This window comes from Selaginella moellendorffii, unplaced genomic scaffold (assembly GCF_000143415.4).
Source record: "Selaginella moellendorffii unplaced genomic scaffold, v1.0 SELMOscaffold_122, whole genome shotgun sequence".
NCBI classification, from domain to species: Eukaryota; Viridiplantae; Streptophyta; class Lycopodiopsida; order Selaginellales; family Selaginellaceae; genus Selaginella; species Selaginella moellendorffii.
The window spans coordinates 154,589-171,986 of record NW_003314383.1 but is presented as its reverse complement, the minus strand read 5'-3'; the positions used below and the strand labels follow the sequence as shown (position 1 = coordinate 171,986).

Genomic DNA, 17,398 nt, shown 5'->3' with positions numbered 1-17,398 from the left:
GATCTTATAGGACCTTTTCCACGGTCGACTGCTGGCAATGAGTATGTTATTATTTCTTCTGACTAGTTGACTCGTTGGGTGCAAATTGGTGCTCTTGTTAGTGCCTCTACAACACTATTGGATACTTCCTCCTCAATCGAGTGGTGTTCCAGCATTCTTGTCTAGAGCGGATTCTTTTGGATAATGGTCCCGCATTTATGGTTGAGGCATTTCATGTTTTGATGTCTCGGTTGGGGATATGCCACACCTTCATGAGTGCTTATCATCCACAATCAGACAGTCTGGTAGAATGGCTCGTTCGGACATTCAAAGGGATGATTGCGAAGTATGTGAACTTTCAGTATTCAGATTGGGATGGTTATTTGTCGTCTCTTCGGTATGTGTATGTCACAGGGGTGCAGAGTTCTATTGGTGCTTCACCATATAAACTCCTATATGGTCATGATCCAATATTACCAACAAAACTGTGTTTACCTTTGCGATTGCCACGAGTTGCCGATGCTAGGTCGTGGGATCAATATTTGACGAGCATTTTTCCACTTGTCCGAGCAGAGTTTGCCGAACACTTAGGCCTCATACAAGTGGGACAACAACGGTGCTACAACTCCCATCATTGTCCACCTGCAGAGTGCAAAGTGGATAATTTGGTGTTAGTCTATTTTCCCCATCTTACAGTACGTGGTTTATCTAAGGGGCTCCTTGCGCAGTGGAAAGGACCGTATCGTGTGTTATGGCAAGTTGGACCACAAGTTTATGAAGTTCGGCATGACATCCAGCAGGTTGATCCTCCAAAGATTGTGCATGTGCAGCGGTTGAAACGCTTCTTACAAAGGGATCAGGAGCAGTTAATACCACCTACAGATCCGCCGATGCCTCCTCCTGACATTCCTCCAGATCCCGGCCCATATACAAGAAAACCCTTATGGTCTTCCATTATTCCGAGAGGAGGGGTTGATGTAAGGGCCAAGTGTATGGCTACGATGCCATATACTAATATTAGCATAGTGTGATTTTGGTAGCCGTCGGATTGGTTTCAATCTGGACCACTCGCTCCTGTATATAAGTTAGGGTTTTTGGGCTAATTGATATGCACATTTTCTGTATTCTCTTTCCATATTCCAAACACTCACATTTTGAAATTTATTCTATTGATATGTAATAAGATTAATTTTGTATTTAAAAATTATAATATATTTATATGGATATGGGAATAGGTATATTAATTAGGCTTTATACATAAGAATGAATGGACTAGATTCTGTCCCAAATGAATGGTTTACTATAATACTGTAATTAGCATATTATTTTTGTTGTGTTACAAAAACTTGAAGTTCCCACAAAATTACTAATGTAGTTATTGACAACCATAACTAAAAGAAGTCTAAAGTTATGATATAAACATTAGTCAATTATAAAATCTTGATGAACCATTTACAACTCTGTATGCAATTACAAAATATTCAAACCAACTTTTAAGTGATAACTTTAAACCAAAGCAAAAGACTTCCACTACAGTCTATTAAAGTCATTGCAATAAATAATACATCCCATTTTTAAGTTTGTTTATTTATAATCCTTTAAGACCACTATTAATTAAGACTCGTGACTATAAATAAAACTTGCCTCCATGCTTTCCTTTCAATCAACATCTGGGATTTGTGTTAAGTTTGGCTTATGATTTTTTATTCTTGTCCTCAAACATTAACAATCAAACTCACTTCATTCATCTTTCACATCTTTCTAAAATTTTGTAAACCATGTTTTTACACAAGAACTCACTCCTATAGTCAAATGTTAAATTAAAAATATATTTTTCTAATATACTAATTATATACTTATTCACATATGCACCTTCTACAGGCCCTATTGGTAAGAGGAAATAAATATAGGAGATTTGACTAAATGTTTTTATTCCATATTCATTCTTAAGAACATATGACTTGCCATACTTGAAAAGCAGAGCCACCTAATTATGTCATAAAGATGCCTAGATTAATCTAAAATGACTAAAAAATGTTAGAATATTTTAAAATATTTTAAATATATTACCATAATAAGTTTAGTTAAGCAAACAAAAAACTAATAACATAAAGTTTGTAAATTTGATTCTCCAATTTTGAGGTTGGATGCAGACTCTTCTTCCGAATGACCACAATACTCCCATTTCTTCTCCACCAGATTAGAACACAAAATTACCCATACAGCTGGAGACAACGATCACATCATCCACAAGATGAGCCATCCATTCTTCACCTCCCATGTTGATATCACGAGGTGGCCACTCGTATTTCCCGGATGCGACCATGGCTGAGTGTGAGCCATCCTCATCCGTCTCTAGCCAGCACGCTTGTACCAGTAAAATCCTCACACAATACTTCCCAGTAGGCGAATGGATCCTGGCTCACCACTTGCCGACTCCATTGCATGGTGTTCAGATCATAGAAGCGATCCTCTCCCTCACTGTAGCCAGGATTGGACAAGTCGTGGATTCCCCCAGCTTCCGGAGCCAGAATTGTACCGGAGAAGGTAGACAACAAACTCCCGAAACACTCCCTACCATCACTGTCTTGGTGTTGAGCACGGCAATCCGATAAATCCCTGTCTCAGGATCCACATATCGTCTCAATGCTATCAACTTCCTCAACAGAGCATCTTCCAAACTGTTTGTGAGCGGATTGCCCACAGCCAGAGACCGTGAGCGAGCACTTCTCCATTCCGGCCACCCATCCATTTGCCGTGAAATGGCTCGCAAACATTGTAGACAGGCGGGCGAGAGGCAGAGAAGTGGGCTCGAACGGTCCCAGAGAACATACAAAAGAATGCAGTACCAGGAGCGGCGCCACCACTCGCATCCACATCGAGTCGCAGGAAGATGCTCATGAACAATTCCTGGTACGCCTGCTTCATCAAGTTATCTATCTAATATAGCTGACAACAGAATACGGCCCTGTTGGTTCGATCACTCGACTTTTGGGGCACAAATCACGTTGACGCTGCCACGTCATTCTACGGACGATAGTGACTCGGGCAGTGATGTGGATTAGAAGGCGATCGCGAAGAAGATGTCGTCCTCGCCAGATAGCACTGCCTTGAACACCAACAGGTGACACATGTAGCTTCATGGACACCTGCTGTGTTTATACATGGGCTGATGGCAGCGCATGCACTTCCTTATCACTTTCATCGACCTCATCATTCTGAGCTTTGATTGGATCTTAGATGTTTGTTGTGATAAGCTGGAACTTTTACTCTGTGAGTTGTGTTTATACGGTTGCTGTTCTTGCTGTCCAGATCTGCGAGCTTGCGCATCCTATATGGAGCTGCATCCCTCGTTTGTTCATCTTATTGTAGGCTCGACCTGGTTGGGAGTCTCACTGACAGAGCAAAGAAACTGTAAACTAAGAGCGCAAGATTCCCAGCGCTTACTTGATTGCTCTTTCCACTTTGGTTCTCAACAAATTGTTGCTGTTTTTATTTCCTGATACACGCATGGGAGTCTAGAACCTCGGATAGCAAAGAAACGACCGAAGAATAGTTTGTCTTCCAAGCTCAGACATACCGTCCTATATATATATTTCTAGTTTTTCTTGAGAAGATTTAAAGTGCGCTTAGCAACCAGTGACATAATCCGCCTTGAACTGGCAGCCGTCATTGTAAGTCTTGATACCACACTTGGCACAGTTGCGAGCACGGAGTTCGTCAAAGGCAGTGATCATCTCGGAGCCATTGAGGTCGCAGTTGGAGCCAGAGACAAAGAGGCCACAGTGGCCGGAGTAGACGCTGCTGGAGCCTTTGTTGCTGCCGATGAAGTAGCGGTTGCTAGGCTGAATCTGGCGGCAAGCAGCATCACAGTCGCTCTGTGCGAGGTCCCTGCACAGTGTAGAGCCAGCGCACGAGTAGGAGTCCTGAGCATGACAGCCCCGCAACAACATGATGATCATGACATTCACAAGTAAGACATTGAGAGCTAGCGCCATGTTCATCGACTTCATGGTTACTAAGTTACTATGTATCTCCAATTTGCACGAGTAGCTAACATAAAGCTCAGCCCCTGGTTTGGATATAAGAGATCTAAGGGAGGAGATGCAAGGCAAAAAGAGCAAATGTGAGTCATTAATGCAAGTAACAAACTAATATTGATATTAGTTATTTTCCTACAGAACAATTTTGAAAATTTCACATTTAATAGCACATAAACCCAATCCCCACATTAAAATCTAACAAGTAAAAGTATAACACATCGGATTCTCTCTCGCTCTCTCTCTCTCTCTCTCTCTCTCTCTCTCAAAATTCACATAAGCGGCAAAGAAATAGTTATTAGAGAAAGTCCACAAGCACATGAGAGGAAGGATCAAATGTGGCAAGAAAGACAAACCGGGAGACCATTTAAATACGAAAGATTCGGTTTGGGCGAGTCGCATAGCAATGGCCAGCATTGTGGCTGGAACTTTTCATCAGGCTACTCCAAATCTCTCCCCTGTAGCAACAAAGGCATGTCAAGGTATGAATTGCATACTCAATCATGGAATTGTAGCTCAACATAGCTGCAGCATCATCGTCATATGGACCTGTGCCAGTTACTGGAAATGGAGCACTTGCTACACGAAAGGTGTGATGTATGACTCTTAGCAGTTCGTAAATCTTCGCTTTTGATCAAGGTTCCCCCTTTTCTCAAAAGCTTGTTCCACACTAGTAGAAACAAGTTTCTTGATGTGCTTGTGGATGCTCTATACAAACCAGATAAGGAACGGAATATTTATTACCAGGTAAGATACTGAAAACTTTCGCAGATATTTTCTGAATAAATTCCTTCTAGGAAAACTTTTCACCCGTGGAAGAGGTGGGATCTTGGACACCAGTTCAAGTTATTGATGGAGAAATACCTCAGGATTTCCCAGCAGGAACTTACATAAGAAACGGTGCGTTTAAAGAAATGGTGTTTTGGCAGTGGTTTTGCTCATGATTGTGTGTTCTGAATTCATTGGTTCTATTAATTTTCTTTTTTCTACCTTTAAATCAGGTCCAAACCCTTACCTCCTTGATGAAAGTATTCTCATAAGTCCTTTTGGGAAACTGTATTGTCACTGGTTTGAAGGTGATGGAATGCTTCATGCGACCAGGTTTGATCAAGGTGGCAAGTTCATCACATATAAGAACAAATATGTTGATACTATGGCACACAAAATCGAAAAGAACACGAAGAAAACCTCATTCCTAAGAGCTGTGGAGGGAGATTCTTTGGCTATCTCAGCAAGTTATCTTCTAAACTTCGTAAGGCAATTGCATTTATTTTGTTTTATTTTCCTTAGCTACAATGTGCAGCTACGTTTTGGGAAAGTTAATGGGCCAACATGCAATACGCACGTTTTCAAGCTTGCTGGGAAGTTGTATGCAGTCGCAGAAGCAGATATTCCTCATGAAATAGATTTATCAAGCCTCAACACTCTTGGCACTCTTGATTTTAGTGGTAAATGGAAAGGACCGTTCACATCTCACTCCAAGGTATGGTTGATCACAAAGTGACCCTATTATTGAATTGTGTTCTTCTACTTTAAGTTTGATCTGGAAAAGCAAGAGCTCGTTATCTTTGGTTTCAATGCAAAGTCGCCATACTTGCAAATTGGAATCGTTTCCAGTAAGTGACTGTATCAAAACACAAACTTCTGCTCACTCTTTTCATCCAGAGGATGGAGACTTGATACAAAAGACAGATCTGGAGCTTGATCGTGCATGCTTTATTCACGAGATTTCAATAACGAAAAAGTAAGTAGCATTTCATTCATGAATCGAGTTCTGGATTCTCGTGTGAGTTCTTTTCCAGTTACACCTTGATTCCTGATTTTCCACTCACGATCAACATGAACCGATTGCTGAAAGGATCAGGAAGGTAGTTGTCATGTTGTGTTTTAAGGCTTTTAATCTGAGCCCATGTCTCAGGCTGGTCGAGTTTGAGAACAACTCTTCTTCCAGAATAGGAGTTATGCCTCGTTATGGCGATTCTAAGTCAGTAAGGTGGTTCGAAGTAGAGCCTGGATACAGCTTCCACGCTGTAAATGCCTTTGAAGACAGTGATGAAGTAAGTAAACTTCAGCTAAAAAGAAATTTCAAAAAATTGTTTTGCTAACTAAATATTATCATGTGATAAACAGATTGTGTTGCATGCTTTGTTTTCGAAGATTCCATTCTTTCCCACGCCAAATGGTGTGGACAGACGCGAGTGGTTTGCTCGGGGCATAACACCGACTGATCCAAGAAATGCCAGAGACCCTCAAGTTGATGGTGCCCTCTTGGCCAATTTGCGGGAATGGAGATTCAATCTTGACAAAGGTTTCGTTTGTTTCTATAGAGTGAACTGAGTTTTGGTTTATGAGTTTGCTGAGCAGGGACGGTGGTGGAAAGGAACTTGACATCGTTGGAAACTTGTGGAATCGAAATGCCAAAAATCAACAAGAAATTTACAGGAAGGAAGAACCAATTTGCCTATGCCCAGGTGGTGGATGTGGAGGCTAGCAAAGTTGTAGGTAAGTTTCAATGCGTTTTTTTGCTCATGTACTTAAGATTTGCTGTTTACAGGCATGCCAAAGTATGGCAAGTTCATGAAAGTAAAACTTCCGGAATCTTGTGAAGTACGCCATTGCGAGTTATCAATCAGCTAATTGTTATATCTCTGTAGGATGAAATTGATGTGAAGTACCACGATCTGGGAGCCAACCGATACGGATCGGAGCCTTTGTTTGTGGCGAGACCCCACTCAACAGATGAAGACGACGGGTGGATTGTGAGCTATGTGCATGACGAGGAGACAAACAAATCCGAAGTGAGTGCATACTGTAAGAGAGTTGGCAAGTGTAAAATTTGTACTTGCAGGTGTACATATTTGATGCACAAAAGTTTCAGGATCAAGCTGTAGCAAGAATTGGTCTCCCCCAGCGAGTACCTTATGGATTCCACAGTGACTTCTTCTTTTGAAACTAGAAAAATGGAAAGTAGACGATAAATCACGTGCCAACTTGAGGCTAGTCAACGATTGCAAACGTGGTCGTCAACTAGGAAGTATTATTGGGGAGCCAGCGTACATGGCAATCGTTGCCACTCGCGCAAGCACCATGAAATATCGACTGCTGATACCTCGGGCGTGTTCTATAGTGATCTCACCCCCGACCACCTGGGCCCGCTCTCGAAACTGGGCCTTTCCACTCCTCCGGTGGCACTCCATCAGCAGCTTCTTAGCGGTGCTCATCGCATACTCCCAGCAGTTCTTGTCGTGAAGGCTATACTGCGGGTCGTGATCCTCATGAGCTCGCGCAGTTCCAGCGGCGTATCCTCGCAATCGAAATTCAGCAGCTTGGCATTGGTAAAATCGCCCAGGCTGAGAACGGGGGTGATGTTGATCCCGCAGTCACCGCCAGGGCCACACTTCTCGAAAAGGAAGAATTGCTCCACGCCCCCGACGATCAGCACAATCACCAGGAAGTCGTGGTTGATGGTCGACTTTGGATTGATGCAGTTAGTGCTGGAATCCCTGGAGGCGGTGGAGAGGGCGGCTGTTGCTTTGCTGCCGCCCTGCAAAGCCCTTGGTGAAGCTCCTGGTGAAGCCGTTTGTGAGGCCGGATTGGCAGTAGACGATGGCGCGGAGGAGCGACGCGCTCGAGACCGGCGAGATCAACGTAGCCATCGGGATCATTGTGCTTGAAGTGGTTTCTGATCTTGCCTGGAATTTTGGCTGACGAGAGACCACTCCAGAGCTGTGGAGCAGCCTTTTGCTGCCATCGTTCAAGACCTGCGCAACATGAGTCGATCTAGAGCTCTTGGCCTGGGAGATTTTCCACATTGTTGGAGATGGAGCAAAAAAAAGCTCAGGAGCTCTTCATTCATTCTTTTGATCTTGTTCTTCATAATCCCCGGCACGGATTCCATGATCGTGCCAAGAAACTTCCAATTGATCAATAGACACAACAGTACAAGAATAATTTGGGTATAAATTATAAACTTGTTTATAAGTCAAAAATACAAGTTTATCTAAATATATATCAACCGTTAGATAAAATATATTAGAAGCATCTTAAACAAAACAGTTTTACATAAATGTACTTTTAAAAATTCATCTCACCGCCTTAATAAGTCAACAACTAAGACATGAGAAAGGAAAAGAGTGACAATCATTGAGTGACATCTGGGTCGACAGCCAGCTAGAACATGCCGAACCTGTGCTCTGCTCCAACCAAATATTATGATCAAAATGAGATTGGGCCATCGGCCTGATGGACGCAATGGCTCAGGTTTCACACTCGGTCAATTGGGCCATGTCGATCAAGCTGATATATGTTAACAACCAAAGAGCAAAGTTTAACAAAGAAAAATGGACTTTTAATAAAATACAGCTGAAGCCTTCTATATACATGGCGGGATCTTTCTTCTACGTGTCCATCTATGCGAACAAGTCGCCGTCTAAACAAGTTGTGACCTGTAAAGCAAGGTTAGACACGCTTCTCTGGGCAGGGCCATGCAATTATAAATGGGTTCCTCCTTGACCGCCTAAGTTTTGGAAGTCTTGCTGGGAGCAAAGCTATAGACCCGCTTCTGTGCCCGCCCACACCATATAAATAATGGGCTCGAGATCGTAACTGCAAGGCAAATCCTTATGAACCGGGAGCAAAACGTTATTGTACAACTTGATGGTGTGAAGAGAATATTGCCCACACAAACACTTGATATGCACTATGGTTGATGTTGGACACAACTTGTAACTTGGGTCACTAGTACACATGCATAAAAGAACAGTGGTGGTAGCTATATTACCAAAGCTGCCACATGTTTTCTGGATGAGCCAGATCATGCCATGTGGCACCCAATTTAATTTATTTTACTATTATAGTTATGTTAATAATAGATGTGGACCTCACACATGGATATATAATATTAATGGGGGATCATGTTGGTATTGCGACAATTAAGTCGTGACAGTCACTGTCTGGACAGGTGACCAGTGGAGCAAAGCTAGACACGTTTCTCTGGGTAGGATCACGATCAAATGGGGGGCTTAATATTGTGTCAATACAGCAGTTCTCCTTGACCACCTAAGTTTGGGTTGGTATTGCGACAATTAAGTCGTGACAGTCACTGTCTGGACAGGTGACCAGTGGAGCAAAGCTAGACACGTTTCTCTGGGTAGGATCACGATCAAAATGGGGGGCTTAATATTGTGTCAATACAGCAGTTCTCCTTGACCACCTAAGTTTGGGTTCTTCCTTCTTGACCGCTTAAGTTTGTGTTGGAAGTCAGGCTGGGAGCAAAGTTAGACACGCTTCTGTGCCTTCCCATATAAATAAGGGGTTCGATATCTAAGCAACCATGAAGTCGATGAACATGGCACTAGCTCTCACATATGTTTTGCTTGTTGTGAATCTCGTGTTGTTGCGGGGCTCTCATGCTCAGGACTCCTACTCGTGTGCTGGCTCTACACGGTGCAGTGGCCTCGCACAGAGCGACTGTGATGCTGCTCGCCGCCAGATTCAGCCTAGCAACCGCTACTTCACTGGCGGCAACAAAGGCTCCACAGGCGTCTGCTCCGGCCACTGTGGGCTCTTTGTCTCCGGCTCCAACTGCGACCTCACTGGCAACGAGATGATCACTGCCTTCAACGAACTCCGTGCTCGCAACTGCGCCAAGTGTGGTATCAAGACTTACAATGACGGCTGCAAGTTCAAGGCGGATTATGTCACTGGCTGCTAAAGCACACTTTCTTGTAGTTAATCTTCTCAATAAAGCTATGACGGTATGTCTGGGTTTGGAAGATGATGATTCTTCGGTCGTTTGTTTGCTATCCGAAGTTGTAGGCAAGAAAAGTGGAAACAAATCAACAATTAAAAAGCAAAACAATTTATGTGAAAGGTTGATTTGCCATTCCTTTCAGCATCATGAGCTTGGCTTTGGACTCAAGCTGCTCTTTTCTTTGTATTGGAGCGTCTTTCTTATGGAATTTCGTTTGCTTAGTTTTCTTCAACGATAGGAAAATGAGATGATTGCTAAGCTTGCAAGGTCTGAGAGGTCGTGTTTGGGGAGATTACACAACAGCCTGATGATCAGTATGAGCAAGATTTTGAAAAATTTAGGCAGAATAAAAGTATCTTCAACTCTCACGTGTCCCTTGGCATGATGTCTCATGATGCTCCAGTTGTTCCATCCTTTAGTCTTCTCTTGGCTATACTCAACATGAAGATGACTCTACTCTGTTGCATCTTCCTTTCTTGCTTGGCTTTTTGAGTTTTGCAGCAATTTCTTCATGTCAATTCATAGAAAGGATAGTAACTTAATTTCAATAAATAGCTTACAAGTAGTTTTTAAGCAAAACTAGGATGATAGTGAATATACCTAAAATATGCTTGAATATTTTAGGATATTCTACCATTTAACAGTTGTTATTCATTTAGATTAATTTTGTATTTATAATTATAAACATGTTTATAATTTATAAACTTTCATAAACCCTTTCTAATATATTCTTTTTTATTCTATTATATACAATAAGATTAATTTTGTGTTTATAAATTACAAACATGCATATAAATTATAAACTTTATTTGATTAATTGAATTAATAAATCGGAATAACACTACTATTAAGCAAACCAAGCGTTATTACATGCAATGCATAGCAAATTATTATTAAACATCATGGTTTATTAAAACAAAGAAATTTTCCCGCGCTTTAGGGTTTAACATTGCATTTTTAGGGCCTAGGGCTAAGATATCTTCGATCGGCTCGGGGAGGACTTGCTGATGGAAATCCTTACGCGGCTAGACACTGATTGTGTGCCGTGGATCCAAATCCACAGCTGTGGCGCCCTTTCTCCGGCGAGGCTCTCAAGCTCAAGCACATTTCTCTGCCCATTGGCCCGCCTGGAAAGAGCTCCGTCTTTGTAGGGCATTGCTCGTCCAATGGTCTAGTGTGTGGCACGCTTGCTGTAATACACCGTCCCACCAGTCCTTGCTCACGGTCTCTCAGTGTGGGCAATCCTCTTACGAACACTTGGAAGGTGCTCCGGTGTACCGAGTGGGTCGAGATGACCGAGACAATGGATTTGGATCCTGAGACGGGAATCTATCGAATTGCAGTGCTCAACAACAAGCGTATCGATTCAAAATACGTTGGCGAAAGTCTCCAGTACAACTCTGGCACTGGACGGGACGTCATAACAAGTGATCTGATACAGTGCAACCCTGGCTACAACCGAGGTAACGGTGACGATGGTTTCTACAACCTGGATACACTCAAATGGACTGAGTTCACAGAAGAGAATCCCAGCATTCGTGAGATCGACGACGAGACTTGCATGAATTGGCCTATCTGGGGATTTTTGTACCGCGGCCGGAGGATCCTGGTGGGAACGATCCATGACGACCTTCACATTGCACTCAGTGTGCTGGAGAAGGACGACGAGCAAAAACGTTGGCTCCCCTTGTTCAAGCGTCGTGTGCGGGATATAGTCGGGGAAGGATGGCCGGCGATTGAAGGCTTTGAGTGTGATCACTGGGTGGCACATCTCGCAGGCGACGTGACAGTGCTCTCCAACTGCACTTGGCCTACACTTGCGTTTCATCTGATCGACGAGCAAAGGGAATTGGGCTTTTCGGAACAGGAACTCGCACTCTATGCTAACCTCGACTGGTCCAAAGGCTGTCCGGCCACCATTCGCGCCAGCTACACGTTTGTTCCAAGCTTAGCAGCACGGCCATAAATCTCCCTGTTGGACTCAAGATCAGCAAGAGAAGAAACAAGAAAATGTACCTTTCGCTCAAGTTGGTATATCTGTAAATCAGGCTCCTGTTAGTTCATATCCAGATCTGGTGTCTTAGCTGTTCCAAGTAAGCATTTGATGGCTGGAACTGAGGGATGTTCGCGTCCTGCGTTGGACTGTAAGATAAAACCAACAAATAAAGAACTTACAACAGAGGCTGGCGGCAGCGTTGGAGCAACTTGTTGCTCAAGCTCGTCCGGCTTTTCCCACTGTAGAGAGATATTAAACTGCGCCTAAATCTAAATCTTAACGTTGTTACCTTGCTTTCGGATGTGATACTGTTGTAATAGTATTTATATCCATCTGGCGAGACGTGTTCCGTCCAGTTAGATGTAGTTGGCGCTACTACAGCAGGAGGCAATGCCGGGGTTGGAAGCAAAGATTGCACAAGCTGTGTAGGCGCCGACAACAACCAAGAAGGCGGCTAAGTAAAATGAGAAAGGAAGAATTTTTAAGAGAAAAAAATTCAGAAGCACGAAATACCTGTTGTGCAATGCTCCCTGGCTGGAACACCTGTAACAAAATCCAATCCAGACATGAAGCACAAAATGCATAACAGCGTACCGGTGGATGCTGTTGTTGCTGCGGAATATTTTGCAAGTGGAGAGCTTGATGGTTGTGTAAGATGAGTGACGGTTGGTTTATGGATGCCAGGGGTTGCGTCAGCTGTAAAAATTGTGATTGTTGCGATGGTTGTGGATTAAACTGCTGAGGTTGGAGATGAAGCTGCTGCTGCTGCTGCTGCTGCTGGAGTAGTTGCACATACTGATGCACAGCTTGTTGTCCAGCAAAATTTTGTCCAGCACGCTGCAATGCCGTTTGGATAATCTCCTGCCAAGATTTAAAAAAACATTGGCAAAAGTAAACAAAGAGGTGGAAAGAACCTCGGTCGGAAGTCCAGCTGCATGATGCCGTTGAGGCTGTACAACGTATGGGCCTTGCGAGTGGTTAGGAGATGCCTGGAAGAAATTGACCGTGTCAATATAAAAGAATAACCAAAGAGCAGGAACATACTGTTTGTGAAGGGCTTAGACAGGGAATTACTGCTGGAGGAAATGGAGGTTGTCCAGTCTGATGCAGTTGCCGCAAACTCAATGCATTTGCTTGCCTCCAGCTAACTGGAGAAGCACGTCCACTGTGGCCACTAGATCTGACAGCAAACATGTCAGTAGCGCTGGTAATCTCAATAGGATCACCTGTTGTTAGAGCCGGATCCGTGATGGCGGGGACTAAAACTGTTCCTGTAAAACACTCTCGCGGTTGAGGTTATCTTGCAGAAAATATATCAAGTAAAAGAAAAGAAGACCTCGAGTCACCAGTTTTAGGCCGTTTTGGGTCAGCAAATCTCACAGCCAAAGGCTGATCACAACCCTGTCATACAAAAATGAAGGAACAAGTTAAGAAAAAAGGAAAAGCGAAAATCAGAGTCACTCACGCGCATAATGTACACATCGTTAAGAGCGGCAATGGCTGCTTGTGCCATGTCCCTTGACGGGTACTTTATGAAAGCACAACCTGCAAACAAACGTCACTTGAAGTACTCTCTGCAATGCAGGCGCTTTACCTCTGCTTTGTTTGTGCTCGTCTCTCATGACGTATATATCGTCAACTCTTCCGTATGGACTAAAAACCTGCACTTGAAAGCCATCAATACGACACCAGAGACAACGATAAACAATTTTACCTCTTCAATTTCTCTCTCACTAGCGTGCTTGTTTAAGCATCCTACAAACAATTTATGCTCTATTGCCCCTGCTAAAAAATATAAAGAAAATGGAAGTTGAGATAAATGAAGGAGATAAAAAACGTCCTCACCTAAGCGCTCTCTTTCACCATCTGCGTATCTAACTTGTACAGGCGAAGCTCCCTGTCCAGCGTAAACAGTCAAACCATCAACTAGAAAAACGGCCAAATTCTTACTCCTGGTAAAGTCCGCTGGTTGTTTAAGCAACGTATAGCTCGGTCAGCTTCGTCCCTCGAGGAGTACTTGACGAAACAACAACCTATACGGCATAAAAAGTAGAACAGAAACACAAATTAGCGACTATAATCGAGAAAAAACTAAAACAGAGAATGAAAACAAAAAAAAAAACAACACAAGCATCGTGCCCGCCCGGATATACTGCGGAACAGATTGCATCCACCATCAAAACTAGTCCGCCACCATTTTGGTTTTCGTTCTCAAGCCATTCATCCTCGGTCCCCAGTCCATGTCAGAGTCACAACCAGAGTTTTTGTTGATCCCTGTAAGTGGGAACTTAACCCACAGCATTCATCTCCAAAGTTGTTCCGAGTTTCACGTTTGGATCCAGTCATCACTAAGAACGAGTAGTGGCCATCGATTGGATAGTTGCCACCAGTTTCCAAGAAAGAGTATCATGAACTAATTCCCGGTGGAGCATATCTGTTTGTCGCGGATCATCAACGGACGGGCAATGCTGTAGTGTCTGATATCCATATATCCACTCAAAAATCCATTCACATGATGTCATACGTTTTCTTGCTGGAACATTCACCTAAGCCAGAGTTAAATTACCATATGGAAAAGAGAGAATAAAAAACGGAACGATGATCCTAACGATGCAATGCAAGCAAACAAAGAACAAAAAACTCTGTCCTCGATCGAACCAGGAAAAATAAATCCAGACATTCCAACCGTGCAGCACAATCTATCCAAAGCTTTGGACCACCGCAACACACCACCTAGGAGGAAAGCAAGCCAACAGTAAACCCAACAAAGATTCGATTATGGGAAAAAGAGAAGATACAACAAAACATGCCTTGTTGGTGCCCCGTTCTCCTATCCTTTATAATCGCAACCTCAAGAACTTCTCCATATTCCTCAAACATTGATCTTACCTGACAAGAAAAAGAATGCGCAGAGGGAAGCGAACGAAACGAGTTAAAAAAAAAAAGCAAGAATTTGCAGACTGAGAACGCACTTGTTGTTCAGTAATTGTCCTGGGAACCGAGCCCACAAAGAGTTTCACATAAGTGTGTTGTCCTCCTTCACTAGAATCTGGACAAGAAGAATATTACGATTCATAGTACGAATGAATTGAAATGCGGCAATACGAGGGGAAGAGAAGAAATCACTCACCAGAATTGTCGCGCTCGCGCTTGTGGCCAGCAACGCGCCAAGAACTGCTGCTGGGATCTCCGTGATGAGGCATTTTCTTCCTCTCCGAGACCATCCCACTGCTCCGCCGCTGGCGCTGCTACTGCTCTGCTTGATCTTGGCGCTCACAATGCAATGTAGCAGCCGGCCATTCCTCCTCCACCGCGCATTGTCCCCAGGAACGCGAAATCACACACGACACACGCACAAACCCTAGAGTTGGAACTCCACCTTCCCACCGGCTACTGCCGGTCAAAACCGATAAGTACGAACGCCACATCCCGCCTTGTACGGGATTTTAAAAAAAGTATTTCGAATTAGGTTTAGGATTTATGCCGTTTAATTTTATGACTTTTATGGTTTTCGGATGAATCTCCGTTTAGGAGTTGAAGATTCGGCGTGGCGGTACATGCGCTCTTCATGCTCAGCATCTTCGACATCTACTTCAAGTCGCCGATCGTTCTGGGATTGATCCCGTCGCGCCTCGGATCCAAGCGCCTGCCGTGCTGTTTGTCGGTAATTCCCTTCCCTGCTAGATTTTCACGGATTGATTGATCTATTAGCTGATCCCAGGAGCTCCTTTTCTACACAATGTGATGCACCAGGAGGGAAAATGGGGCGTGTTCTTGAGTTTTCTCATTTGTTTTTGCGGCCAGGGATGTGATGCTTCGGTCCTCGTTTCGTCAACTCCTGGCAACAAGGCTGAAAGAGACGATGAGATGAATCATTCATTAGCCGGAGACGCCTTTGATGCAGTTCATCGAGCCGGTGTGGCGCCTGCGCTGATATTCTCGCTATCATCACGTGGAGAAAGAAGGATGTAGAAAGCACTGCGAGGATTACCAGATAGTGCCATCAGCGATTTAATTGAGGAAAACAGCCTCGTTGATAGATGCTTTGTAAGTGCTGACTTCCCGGAAAGGACCGCCAACTAGCCAGTGACGAGCTTGTCCTCCGCGAAATGGAAATCCCGACATGGTACCCTTCCAGTTTTGGGTTAAATTAGAATAACAATACTTAAAAACAATTAAACTTATTTTCTTGATGCTAATCAATGTCGGGACTCTTCTCAGTAATTTCCGGAGCTTGCAATGGCACTGGAAACGTACCCATCTACTGGTGTATGAGTGCTCAATACATGTCTTCATCCATCTTAGCCAGGGACGGATACGCTCTTCTTCCGTGACTGGGAAATTGATTGCAGGGTGAAGCGTTAAGTAATACTTTAACTGGTGGTGCATGATGCAGAGATCATTCCAAGTAAGCCGGCAGCTGCTAAGACTTCGGCCATCCATCTTGTCCACAATCTCATCGAGCATCTCCTTCCTTTCTTCCTTGGCTCAACGAGAATTCATGTTGCTTGAGGCGTATCAAGGCCATCGACTCTGCTCTGCTCCATCTTCCTTTCTTGCTTGGCTTCTCGAGATTTGCTGCAATTCCTTTGTCGTTGCTACGTTTAGCGTTCCACAGCCCCGGGCGGCCAAGGGGTGAATTGCTTCACGTTCGCGCTTTCCATCACAACCCATGGCCCTTTTAAGAAAGGATAGTAACCTAATTTTCAATAAATAGCTTTACGGGCAGTGTTATGTTTAAAATAATTAAGGTTTTTCAAGTTAAAACGAATAGCCATTTAAAATTTCCCGCCTTGTCATGTTGCAGCTTCTCGGGCCAGGATGGAGGACTCCATCTTCAATCGGCTGGGGGAGGATTTGCTGATGGAAATCCTTGCGAGGTTGGACATCGAAAGAGTGGCCCTAATGTGTAGGGTGTGCCGATCTTGGTACCACATTTTCCACTCTGGATCTTTTGCTCGAGATTTCGGATTGAAGCATCCCATCCCATGGGTGGTCCGGACGATTGTGCGCCGCGGATCCAAATCCACAGCCCTATGGCGCCCTTTCTCTGGCGAGGCTCTCAAGCTCAAGCGCATTTCTCTGCCCATTGACCCGCCTGGAAAGAGCTCCGTCTTTGTAGGGCATTGCTCGTCCAATGGTCTAGTGTGTGGCACGCTTGCTGTAATACACCGTCCCAACAGTCCTTGCTCACGGTCTCTCACAGTAGGCAATCCTCTTACGAACACTTGGAAGGTTCTCCGGTGTACCGAGAAGGTCCAGGCGATCGAGGCGATGGATTTGGATCCTGAGACGGGAATATATCACATTGCAGTGCTCAACAACAAGCGTATCAATTCAGAAGATGTTGGCCGCATTGATGTTGGCGGCATTCTCCAGTACAACTCTGGCACTGGACGCTGGGTGGCAGGAGACTACATCATCCCTGCTAGGGGGAAATGCAATCCTGGTTACAACATTGGAGACGAAGATGACGACGGTTTCTACAACCTGGACGCGCTGAAATGGACGACTGAGCTCTCAGAAGAGAATCCAATGGATTTTGACGACTCCAGCATTTGTGAGCTAGACGACTTGCATGAATTGGCCCATCCGGGGATTTTTGTACCGCGGCCGGAGGATCCTGGTGGT

General features: G+C 44.0%; 4 protein-coding genes across 14 annotated transcripts; 2 read left to right on the top strand and 2 right to left on the bottom strand.

Annotated features, from left to right (window-relative positions):
• Positions 1–3,608: 3,608 nt before the first annotated feature.
• Positions 3,609–3,992, bottom strand: LOC112342873. The gene has a single exon (XM_024665443.1). It carries the CDS (start codon positions 3,990–3,992, stop codon positions 3,609–3,611), a length of 384 nt encoding a protein of 127 aa, XP_024521211.1.
• Positions 3,993–4,370: 378 nt separating this feature from the next.
• Positions 4,371–6,984, top strand: LOC9632908 (carotenoid 9,10(9',10')-cleavage dioxygenase). Of its 4 annotated transcripts, none has more exons than XM_024665487.1 (15): positions 4,371–4,501; positions 4,578–4,609; positions 4,659–4,766; positions 4,817–4,919; positions 5,021–5,271; positions 5,323–5,502; positions 5,557–5,635; positions 5,685–5,763; positions 5,822–5,887; positions 5,938–6,076; positions 6,150–6,327; positions 6,384–6,521; positions 6,574–6,626; positions 6,674–6,817; positions 6,868–6,984. In XM_024665487.1, exons 1-15 carry the CDS (start codon positions 4,426–4,428, stop codon positions 6,967–6,969), a joined length of 1,728 nt encoding a protein of 575 aa, XP_024521255.1. In that variant the 5' UTR covers positions 4,371–4,425; the 3' UTR covers positions 6,970–6,984. The 4 variants fall into 4 exon arrangements, with proteins under 4 accessions (XP_024521255.1, XP_024521256.1, XP_024521254.1 ...); XM_024665488.1 differs by having other exon boundaries at positions 4,551–4,609; positions 4,679–4,766; XM_024665486.1 differs by having other exon boundaries at positions 4,551–4,609.
• A 2,367-nt stretch (positions 6,985–9,351) lies between these two features.
• Positions 9,352–9,732, top strand: LOC9632415. The gene has a single exon (XM_002991645.1). The coding sequence runs from the start codon at positions 9,352–9,354 to the stop codon at positions 9,730–9,732; it is 381 nt and encodes a 126-aa protein (XP_002991691.1).
• Positions 9,733–11,228: 1,496 nt separating this feature from the next.
• Positions 11,229–15,134, bottom strand: LOC9632414 (flowering time control protein FCA). 8 transcript variants are annotated; one of them, XR_002991098.1, is made up of 20 exons: positions 14,898–15,134; positions 14,740–14,816; positions 14,578–14,656; positions 14,292–14,300; positions 13,718–13,800; positions 13,613–13,664; positions 13,482–13,552; positions 13,362–13,428; positions 13,233–13,312; positions 13,104–13,168; positions 12,994–13,038; positions 12,812–12,947; positions 12,682–12,756; positions 12,362–12,628; positions 12,281–12,310; positions 12,057–12,221; positions 11,947–12,006; positions 11,788–11,903; positions 11,660–11,743; positions 11,229–11,599 (listed from the first exon to the last, which is right to left on the bottom strand). XR_002991098.1 is itself a non-coding variant. In XM_024665424.1 (19 exons), exons 1-18 carry the CDS (start codon positions 14,989–14,991, stop codon positions 11,832–11,834), a joined length of 1,527 nt encoding a protein of 508 aa, XP_024521192.1. In that variant the 5' UTR covers positions 14,992–15,134; the 3' UTR covers positions 11,229–11,743; positions 11,788–11,831. The 8 variants fall into 8 exon arrangements, 7 of the variants coding, with proteins under 7 accessions (XP_024521192.1, XP_024521194.1, XP_024521198.1 ...); XM_024665424.1 differs by having other exon boundaries at positions 11,229–11,743; XM_024665426.1 differs by having other exon boundaries at positions 11,229–11,743; positions 11,950–12,006.
• Between the last annotated feature and the right edge of the window lie 2,264 nt (positions 15,135–17,398).

Bases quoted from the DNA above. Each gene is read 5' to 3' on its own strand.
- LOC112342873 (XM_024665443.1), bottom strand. From the start codon at position 3,992: ATGAAGTCGATGAACATGGCGCTAGCTCTCAATGTCTTACTTGTGAAT.
- LOC9632414 (XM_024665424.1), bottom strand. From the start codon at position 14,991: ATGGTCTCGGAGAGGAAGAAAATGCCTCATCACGGAGATCCCAGCAGC. The intron at 13,553-13,612 runs GTGAGGACGTTT...TATATTTTTTAG, and splicing joins TGGTGAAAGAGAGCGCTTAG to CAGGGGCAATAGAGCATAAA. The intron at 12,222-12,280 runs GTATTTCGTGCT...CATTTTACTTAG, and splicing joins CAGGGAGCATTGCACAACAG to CCGCCTTCTTGGTTGTTGTC.
- LOC9632908 (XM_024665486.1), top strand. From the start codon at position 4,426: ATGGCCAGCATTGTGGCTGGAACTTTTCATCAGGCTACTCCAAATCTC. The intron at 6,077-6,149 runs GTAAGTAAACTT...TGTGATAAACAG, and splicing joins CCTTTGAAGACAGTGATGAA to ATTGTGTTGCATGCTTTGTT. The intron at 6,328-6,383 runs GTTTCGTTTGTT...TTTGCTGAGCAG, and splicing joins GAGATTCAATCTTGACAAAG to GGACGGTGGTGGAAAGGAAC.
- LOC9632415 (XM_002991645.1), top strand. From the start codon at position 9,352: ATGAAGTCGATGAACATGGCACTAGCTCTCACATATGTTTTGCTTGTT.